Source organism: Phodopus roborovskii, unplaced genomic scaffold (assembly GCF_943737965.1).
Source record: "Phodopus roborovskii unplaced genomic scaffold, PHOROB, whole genome shotgun sequence".
In the NCBI taxonomy this organism is placed as follows: Eukaryota; Metazoa; Chordata; class Mammalia; order Rodentia; family Cricetidae; genus Phodopus; species Phodopus roborovskii.
In genome coordinates, this window is record NW_026125295.1 from 18,840,918 (window position 1) to 18,851,316 (window position 10,399).

At 47.8% G+C, this 10,399-nt stretch overlaps 1 protein-coding gene across 1 annotated transcript in view; it reads right to left on the minus strand.

Annotated features, from left to right (window-relative positions):
* Positions 1-5,943, minus strand: part of Ryk (receptor like tyrosine kinase) — a 75,667-nt gene extending 69,724 nt beyond the window's left edge. Inside the window, exon 1 of the mRNA XM_051206149.1 lies at positions 5,745-5,943. Within this exon, the coding sequence (XP_051062106.1) occupies positions 5,745-5,928 (184 nt within the window). The 5' untranslated portion in view covers positions 5,929-5,943. The remainder of the gene's footprint in view (positions 1-5,744) is intronic.
* Between the last annotated feature and the right edge of the window lie 4,456 nt (positions 5,944-10,399).

Sequence of the window (10,399 nt, forward strand, 5' to 3'; positions counted from 1 at the left end):
AAAAGTGATCACTCCTTCAATAACATATCAATCTGAAATGGAACTCTTTATCATGAGCTATAGTCCTACATGGAAAAATCCCCCAACAAAATCCTCAGCTCCTCAAGGAGAGGACCTAATCATTTTATTTATCTCTACAATACATTATACTCAACTTGACTTCAGTTTTCTTTCCCTAGACTGCTGTGAAGAGTGTGTCTAAAACTAGTGAGAATTGGCTTTCAATGAGATGTGAACAAGCATGAGTCAAGCTATTTAGTTTGAAAGGAGAGGCCAGCTAGCCAGAGGAAATGCTTCCCTGGTCCATTCTCTCAGAAGCTGTCTTCACCCCTATGGACCACAACTCCCTATCACAGCCATCACAATCACCGTGGCTTCCCACCCACTGGCTTATTATTCCAAACCTCTGGCACTGCTCCAGCAGTTATGGAGCACAGGGCTGTGGTAGCAAACCTGGGAGGACACTGACAGTAACCAGGACCACAAACCAGCTAGCACTGCTTAAGTTCTGGCTTAACTGCAGCTGCTGCAGGGCTCACAGAGATTCAGGTTCAGATACAACCGAGCCAAGGCCTGGCCTTCTGGATGTCCACAGCACTCTGAATATAGTCAAGCTTCTCAGAGTTAAAATGTGGACACAGGTAGCCAGTACTGTAGTCCGCTAAGAACAGTATTAAGAGCCATGAGGCAGGGTGCAGTGACATGGGGAAACCACACAGAGACTAAACACTCCAAAGATTTGGGAAGTCTTCAGATGAGGTGGACTTCCACCAGGACTGCACATAGCAGGCATAGATCAAGAACCCACTCCAAGCCCATTTCCTCTCTGCTAAGGTAAAAACCCTTGTATTCCCCCCCACCCCCACCCCAGGATTCATGCTATGATTCTAACCCCCAGGGAAGACAGATTAGCAAACAGGGCCTTTGGGAGGGGATTAGGTCATAAAGTCATGAGTGGGATTAGTGTCCTTCTAATAAAGACCACAGAGCTCACTTCACACTCCCACTGTATGAGAACGCAGTAGAATATCTATGAAGCAGAAAGAAAGTCCTCACCAGAAACCTAGCCACCAGCACTTTGATGTTGGCTTTTCCAGTATCCAGCAAAATACATTTCTGTTGCTTCTAAGCACTTCAGTTTGTGGGGCCTTGTTTCAGTAGCCTGCTTGTGTACAGGGTGAAGAGGGCACTGCACACCAAAAGGACGAAGTATGTAACAGACAAACTACTACCACAGATCAGCAGCACTCTGTCCACCAATACTGACCACCACTGTCCTTACACAACTGCCACGTCATCTTCAGTAAGGGCCACACTTAGCTGCCACTACACAGCTGAGAATGGCGAAACCCTCTAGACAATAATAAAGCCAGGATAGGAAGGGGAAAACATCATCTTAGCAAACTTTTGCAGGTAGAGGAGAGAGTACTACCCCCATGGCCCCTAAGAGGCTCAGCCCTAGAGGAACCCAGGAGGTACAAAAGACTACAGGGAAGTTCAGGCCTCACAAGGAAAGAGCCACTGTGTAAATCCTCAAAGCTCTGGTCCCCATGTTCAGTAGGAGACCCAAGGTCTAAGGAAATTGAGCCAAAGGGGCGGGGAAATTATAACCAGAAGTCCAAGTCTTCATCCTGAAGGCTGGTAACTTCCACTCCTCCCCCAACCAGGTAACCCAAATGCTGACAGCTGATTTATCACCCAGCATTCCAGAGACAGGGAGTTTCTAGAGTCATCTTCACTGACACTGAGCAGAACCCTAATTAGATACAAATTTTGGTGTTTCAGACTGGCTTCCAGTGCAGCCCACCTGCTCTCCAGTGGACATCAGGAATCACTGACACCCTCTCCTGTCAATCCCAGCATCTCACTCTTCACTGCACAAAGCCAACGACCATATCCATCTGTGACCATAAACAGAAGAACTTAAACAAAAAGGCCAAAAAAAAAAAAAAAAAAAAAAAAAAAAGTAACACACACCTCAGAGACACAATGAAATATAGAGAACGAGGGTTCTAAAACCTACAAACTTCTTTAAAAAGAAAGGTAGGAGAACAAAATTGGTAGGGAGAACTCTGTCCACTGGCTTCAATACAAAGAAATAAAAGGTAAAATAAGAAAACTTGAAGTTCAATTTGTAAAATAGACACAGCCATCTAAGGAAAAAAAAAAAAAAAACAGGGAAAAAATAAGGTGAAGGACATTATTTAAAAAGTGAACAGACCCTCCCATAATCTGAAGGCTCTGCATCCTGATTAACAAGTCAATCCATATGCCTGTTTATAAAACGTCAGAATGCCGGAGGAAAACACTCTGAAATTCTAAAAACCGTGAGGGGGAATTAAAAATGGCTTTGGCTCTTTTATCTGAAATTCTTACAGGAGAAAATACCATCAGAATTGTATACAAAAATCACATTCATCCTAAAACTCTAAAGTTGGCCGGACCATCTACAAAGTGTGAGGGTAAAATGAAAATTCTCAGACGTGTAAGCCCTCAGTTTCTTTTCCCCATGCACCCCACTCTTAGAACTCTACTGAGGACACACACACACACACACACACACACACACACACACACACACACACAGACACACACACTCAGCAAAGGAAAGCAAATCAAGACAACAGGAAAAAAGGGCCCAAGAGAGAGCAGAAGAGGCACAACGTGCTACTGTCTAGCCTAAAGCAAGAGTATGGATGACACTAAATCAAGACATCGCTAAGAGTCCAATGGAACTAACAGATGTCTTGGTATGGTACCTGAAGTGCGGGGGCGGGGTCACAAGCTCTCAGTATGTACCTGAGGGAATATATGCAGAGACACAAGGCAGACTAATCAGAAAAGCTTAAAATCCAACTATGTGCTCTGGGGAAAACAAAAACGGGGTGGGGGTGGGGTGACCAGTTTCTATTTAACTCAGAAAAGAGCAATGTGTTTGTACACAATATCAATACTGACTGTTGTTTTAAAAATGTACTGGGGGTGGGGGGTTGCTGGAGAGATGGCCCAGTGGTTAAAAGCACTGGCTGCTCTTCCAGAGAACCCAGGTTCAATTCCCAGCACCCGCGTAGCAGCTCACAACTGTATGTAACACCTGTTCCAGGGGATCCAACCCTCTCATATAGGCCAAACTCCAAGGCACATGAAAGAATTTAAAGTGCTTTTTTTTTTTTTCTTTTTTTCTTTCTTTTTAACGGCACTGGAGAGTGCAGGGCACTGGAATGATTCCAGAAGACAAATGCTCATTCCTCGCTGGTTTGGAAATTCAAAAGAAAAAGAAAAAATAAACAGGAGAACAGTTGAGAGAACTATGACCACTTGGGGAGAGGGGCCCAGAGGACAAAAAGGCCAAAGGCTGGTTGCTGATAATTTCTGGTTTAAGTCCCTTTTTGCTATTGGATTGTTTTTTGCTGTGTGATTATAGTGACTGGATTAAAACCACTTCTATCAAGCATAACTAGTTCAACATACAAAGTTGTCGCTACTGACTTCTAAGTTTTTACTTGGCATTCTGGACCCACTGTCTTAGAAATGTTGTGAAATGAAGATTAGCTTGTCTAAGCTTTTGGAAGGCATTCAACCTTTTACGCATTCAGAAATATGATAGGAAAGCACTATTTCAAGTAGTCTTGCACACCATAATAGCTACGTTCAGGAGGCCCTGCATACATCCCATGACTTACTTTTTGCCACCCAGACAAAGACAAAAAATCCTTCAAGGCACCACATCTGAGGGTGACATTAAGGGACAGAAAGGGCCCCTAGCTCTGGTAGATGAAGATCTAGAAGTCACACTGTAACAGATCAAGTCAGTTTGGATGACAGAAAACACCTAAGGGTAGATGAGAGAGACTTAGGAGGCAAGTTCCTCACTTCCACTCCACACACTGCTCATTTGTGGACATATCTGCCAAATGCTCATCAATCAGGAGTAACAGCAGCTACAAATCCTAAGAAAGTCAGTTCCTGCTACAAAGGAATCATTTCAAGTACTAATGAGCAGTAAGTGGTCTCTTTTCCAACATGCCATAATCAAATGTCTAAATGCACAATATCTTCATGCCTTAAATTTAATCTGCAGCCAGCAAACAGTTTTGTGTGGGTATAAACTATATATATATAAAATATATGAAATAAGCCATGTTATATTACCTTCAGCAAGCTATTTAAAGCCTCATTTTTTTCAGCTCCCATGACACTTAACCCACTGGGTAAAAGAAATTGAAAAGAAGTAGCATGTATAGGTCCATATTGCTAACCTTCAAGATGGCTCAGCAGGTAAAGGTGCTGGGTGCCAAGTTGGATCACCTGAGCTCAAGCCCTAGGACCCATATTGTGGAAAGGGACAGTCTATTCCCTCAAGTTGTCCTCTGACCTCCACACAACACACCGTGACACACACACACACACACACACACACACACACACACACACACACACACAGAGTAGCAAAATTCTAATGTGCAGTGGTAAATACATACAAGAACTCCGTCCATGTCTGCTGCTAAGTGTCTCTGTCCCCCTACTTTCATCCTGGCTGAGACAGGAGGAGAGGAAGTACATGTCAACAAAGTCACAATTATATAAATTCTTTTAACAACAACAACAAAAGACAACACTTTACAAAAGCATGCCTATGAGCTGCTAAGCCTTGTCCCATGCTACAGGAGTAACTTGAACACAGTTTCAATTCTGCTAAAGTCAGTTAATTCAACTAGACTGTAAGGAGGATTAAGACAGTGTTACAAAAACACAATTCCTCTTTGGTTAAAGAGTATGAACCCACACATATAGCAATGTCTAAGCAATCTGCTAAATGCAATTTCATTCCCATCTGAGATCGCCCAATAGACCTTAAGGCGGGTGGATCTCCATAAGCTTGAGGCCAACCTGGTCCACAGTGGGTTCCAGAACAGCCTGGGCTACATAAAATCCCTATCTCAAAACAAAAAAGAAAATAAACTCCTCTAACACACACACACACACACACACACACACACACACACACAGGAGAGAGACAGAGACAGAGACATGCGTGCCCACTAAAATAAAAGTGACAGATAATGGATGTTTGGGGGACGAACTTTTCAGTTCCAGCACTCCACTCAGAAACACCACACCCTGAGACCAAGTGAAGGGACTGTCCTAATGCATAAAAGAAGGTGAAAGTTGGGTAGCCTCAACGACCAGCGACTTTCTTTTGATGGCTGGCCAGGCCTTCCTTGAAGGGCTGACTTTCCAAACCCACAAAGTTCCAAGCGGAAGGGGAAGAATCATTTTCCAAACGGACTCCCCAAAACAACGGAGCGAAACAGGTAAACGCAACCTCCGATGAACCCAAAGCCAACCTCTCCGCTCGCTTCAGGGTGTGCAGAGTGGGCGAGTGGCCTGGAACTGCAGCACCAGGTCCAACTCCACGACCCCAAGACAAACCCCAACGCTGCATGCAGGTCCGGTCGGCCCGAAGGTGTGCAGGATGCCACACACCCGGGGCGCCCGGCTCACCTTGCCCCAACTCGCTAAGCAGAGCGTGCGCGCGCAGCAGCGTGGCCTACGGGCCACCCCCAGCAAGCTAAGGGACGGCCACCCGGGTCCGAAGCGCCGAGTCCGAGGCTCCGGAGCTCCGCGGCCTAGAGTGACACGCGCAGGGAGGCTGCGGGAAGAGCGAGAGAGCGAGCGCGCGCGGGCGGCTCAGCGGCAACCCCGCGGCGGGCTCACGAGGCCCCGGGAGCGGCGCCACTCACCGAGCAGCCGGCGCACCTCGTCCTCGCTCAGGTAGAGGCTCACGCTGGGCCCCGCGGGAGCGGCGGCCAGGGCCGGGGACCGCGGGGCGGCGGCGGGCAGCAGCGCCAGCAGCAGCAGCAGCAGCGGCGGCGGCGGGGCCCTCAGGCCGCCGGTCCCCGGGACGTCGCCCCGGCCCGCGCGCATGGCCGCCGCCGAGCAGGAGCGTCCGCCGCCCGCCGCGCCGCCGCGCACCCCGGCCCCGAGCGCCTCACAGCCCCGAGCCGGGGGCGGCCGGCCAGCTCATAGCGCCGCCGCTTCAGACCCGCCGCCCGGGAACGGGAGGGCGGGGGGGAGGGAGCTGCGGACGGAGGCGCGCGCGTGCGCGTGCCCGGCGGCGCGAGGGCGCGCACGCACGCTCCGCCCGGCAGAGAGCGCTCGGGTCCGCAGCGCGCGTGCACGCTGGGGGGGGGGGCGGCGTCGCAGACGTGAAATCCGGGTAGGAGCCGCGAGTCCCCGTTGATAGAAATAACATGGGTTGTTTACATGTGGGAAATGCGCAAAGGATGAAGGAAGTGAGATAAAGAGGGACAAGTTAATAAAAATAATAAAGTGGCCTGATCAGGCGAAGGGCTCTGGGCGCACCTCTGTTAAAGCAGCCATTCCCGGGCCCACGTTATTGAGACCTGGGATTGATTGGTCTGCTATCAGCCTACCGTCCCTCACTCTTCCCCAAGATGTGCCCCATGTCTTAGATTCGTTTTCTAAAGAGAAACATGCTGTTTTCTTTAGGGAAGATGCGGGTAAGTACAAGTCTTCCTTATACCATAATCAAAGGTCAGCCTCTACAGTCGCGAGACTGTATACCACTGGAATTTATATGCCACTCACTTTCCAGAAGGACCTTGGCAAACTTTAGTAAGCTTGTTTTTATTTTTGTGTTTTTGTATTGTTTTGTTTTGGCTTAGTTTTTTGTTTGTTTGTTTGTTTGTTTGTTTTGAGACAGGGTCTCACTATGTAACCCTCGCCGGCCTGGAACTTGCTATGTATACCAGGCTGGCCTCGAACTCACAGAGATCTGCCTGCCTCTGCTTCTCAAGTGCTTGGATTAAAGGCCAGTGCCACCACTCCCAGCAAGCTTTTTTCTTTTTTCTTTTCTTTTTTTTTTTTTTTTTTTTTTTTGTGAGGAATTTGTATTTCTAATAGTTCTACTTCACTGTAAGTCAACATGCATCTGGTGCTTTTAACCTGTGGCCCATGGCAGCCCCTCCCCCCCCCCCCCCCCCGCCAAAATATGCATTGTGTGTGACGATGTGTGCAGTGAATTGCTGTGTGCATGAATGCTTACACACACAAAAGTGGCTTTTACATTTCATCCACTTGCTCTAGGAAGCCCTTGTCTCCCTAAACAGGTAAAAAAAAAAAAAAAAAAAAAAAAAAAAAAAACCTCTGCTAAAGAATTTTGGGGAGCCCCCTCCCACGACAATCAAGCTCACTCCAAGAGCCATCACTCAGGCTAGCTCCCAAGCTTCCCTCCTCACTTCCTCCAGACCAGGGTCACCCCATCCTTGTGGCCTGTGCACTGACTTCATGCCTCCCTCCTTGCCTGTGGAGAGCAGCTGCTCTCTGCCCTGCCCAGCTTCAAGCTCACAGTTGCCCCATCGACACTCAGGCCCTGAGAGATGCTATTTTTATCCCCTGACAGGGTAGGGAGATACTGAGGAGGAAAGGAAGTGTTGGACCATGATCCCCCCCCCCCCCCCCCCCCAGTGAGAGCGATGGATTCCATTTGGAGACAAGCTGGCCTCAATTTGTCAAGCTTCAATTCCCCAGCACAGAATACAATGCCCATAGCCCTGAAGGAAGAGACCAGGAAGTGGGTATGAACTGAATGAAAAGCATGCCATCAGTGCATGGTGAAAAACACAAAAGTCAGCTGTGGCCACTACCTAGTAGGGAGGCAGGGCTCTACCAGGGAGGACCTGAGGCTGGGAACACGCTGTGTGAACAGGGCTCTCTACTCTAGAAAACAAAAGGGAGGTGGCAGGGGAGGAGTGTCTTTAAGGCCATGATATGGTGTCTACATTTCTGCAACAAGCTAGTAATCCCCAAGGAAGGAAGCTGAAACTTCTAGAGGGCCTTTCAGACTTCCAGATCTTTGGCCAGTGACATCTTGAGACAGCATGATATAATGCATCCCAGAGCTGTCAGTAGAGCCGGCTCTGGTGTTTACTAATGGTGTGGCCTTGGGAAAATGCTAAGCCTTGGTTTCTTCATTCATAAAACAGAAGCACTAAGGCCTAACTTTTACAAGGACCTAATTGGGGAAGCTATAAATAAAACACCTGGGCAGACACTGGGTAAGTGCCATACTTGTTATTACTGTTGATAGAATGGATCCTTCCCTCTAGTGACCACTCATGTGAGCTTCATCACCAAATACCACCAAACAGTTCAAATGAGGAGTCTTCCAAAAGTTCCTTTGATAATCCCAAGCGTGACCTGTGCCCAACATTCCTTTTTGCTGGGCCTCGTGTGAGGCTCTGGAGACACAGGAATGGCAAAGAGCTTCCTTGAGTATTTACAATAAGCAATTACTAATTGCAAGTTTTCATCAGGGCTGTGAAGGAAAACTTTAAAAGGGCCCCTGGGTAGGATTCCCAAACCAGCTGCATCACCAGGGAATTATAGAAATGCAAATGCCTGGGCCCCACCCCAGACTAAGAGGAGGAACAACTAGAATTGGGGGACCAATCTGTGTTTTTTTGGGAACCCTAAAGGTGACTCTGATATTGATCACCCAGTTAAGAAAGGCTCAGCTCCCACCTCTCCTTTGATCTGTTGCAGGTGCCTATCCACACCCACACCCACACTCCCATACCTTTTATCACCCCCCTAGGCACCTGCCTGCCACTCTCCCCCTTCCAGTGTGTTCCTAACACACCAGCCAGAGTCATCGCGTAAAACATCAGCCTGATGCATCATTCACTGGCTTTCCGACTGCTGATGTCTCCCTAGCTCATCTAAAATAAAAGGCTAAGTTCTTGAGAGACGTGAAGACAGTTCTCAAGCCATGCCCTTCTCCCTTCCCTTCTGACGTTGCCTCCTACTCTCCTTCAGTTACCATGGCTTTCTGACTCTTCCAGCCTTAGACACAATCCTTCCTCAGGCTTGGAATGTTCTTCCCTTTGACATCAGTACCTTTTCATTTCTCATCTCCTTCATATCTAATTAGTTCACACTAATTTCTGAATAAGAATAAAATGGCAACACTGTTACTGAACCACCAGAATCCAACAGCAGACTCTTCCTGGCTCCACCCAGTTATCTCCACACTATGTAGCCCTCTAAGTCTCTTCTCTCCCTTGCCAAGGTGTGGGTGGCAATTTCTGACATTTCCCAGTATACCTCAGCATCTAGATGCTGGGAAGCTCCGACCTCAGCCTGAGGCTTCTTTGCCCCCAGGGAAAATGAAAGCCACAGCCATGACCACACTCTACACATCCACCCCCAACCTCCTTGGTTGTGCCTGTCACCACGCTTGACCTTATTCTTCTCCAGAAGACAGAATTAAGAAGAGTCAGAAAATTCCATAGTGCTTGGTATTCACTACTCTAAAGGCAGGCCAGCTTTAGGCTTGAGATGCCTCAGGATGGGAGCTTGGAAACCCTGCCGGCTGGTCAGGGGTTGGGAGAAGGAGTTGACAGGTTTTCCTTGCATGACTCTAGCATAGTCTCAGTGTCCCTGCTGGCCGATACCCAAAAAAATAGATATCCAGGCAGCCCGAAGCCCACAGACCAGGGATGAGCCCACCCCTACCCCTGACTGGCTTACATCTTTACTAGCATCATCAGCTGGATCACCTGAGAATGCCACGCTGCCACTTTCAGTTGTGCTATAAACAGCGAAGAAGTACATGGAATAAAATGTGAATTTTCCCCTTCACACATAGCTGATAAGCCGGGTTTCAGCACCAAGGTGAGAAGTATTGGATCCCCAGTTATTATTGGTTATTCTCCACCGATACAATAAGTCAAACCCAGCTGAATTCATGAGACCAGGTTTTAATAAACAAGAGCAAAGCAAAACAGAGCACTCCTGGGTGACTGTCAGAAATGAGAGGAATATAATTCACACTGCAGGTCTGGCGACCAGGTCTTAAATACCCTGTAGGCATGGTCTTGGCAGGTTTTCTGAGGGGTGGGGTCTCGAATGGGAGGAGTGGGAGCTGAGGAGAAGCTTCCACCTGGACAACCCGTTCACTGTCCTCCCTACCACCTAGCTTGGTGCTTGTCCCTGTCCCACAGCCCTTTCCCTAGGCATTTCCATAGCCGTATGTATTAGATCCACAACTGTGTTTTTACAATTTCCCATTTCATACATAAAATTACGATTTATGTGATTGCCGTGATTTTTGTTTGTTTTTGTTTTTGTTTTATGTATTTTGCTTTGTTTGAAACAAGGTTGCTACCGAAAACTGGACATATAGTTGAGGATGTCCTTGAACTTCTGATCCTCCTTCCTTCACTTCTTGAGTGCTGGTATTATACATCTGTTCTACCATGTCTGGTTTATGTATGTGCTGGAATGAGCCCTGGACCTCATACATGCCCCCACAAGCACGCTACAGACCAGGCTCCACTTTTAACCCCATAGTTTGCTGCTTTGACTCATCAAA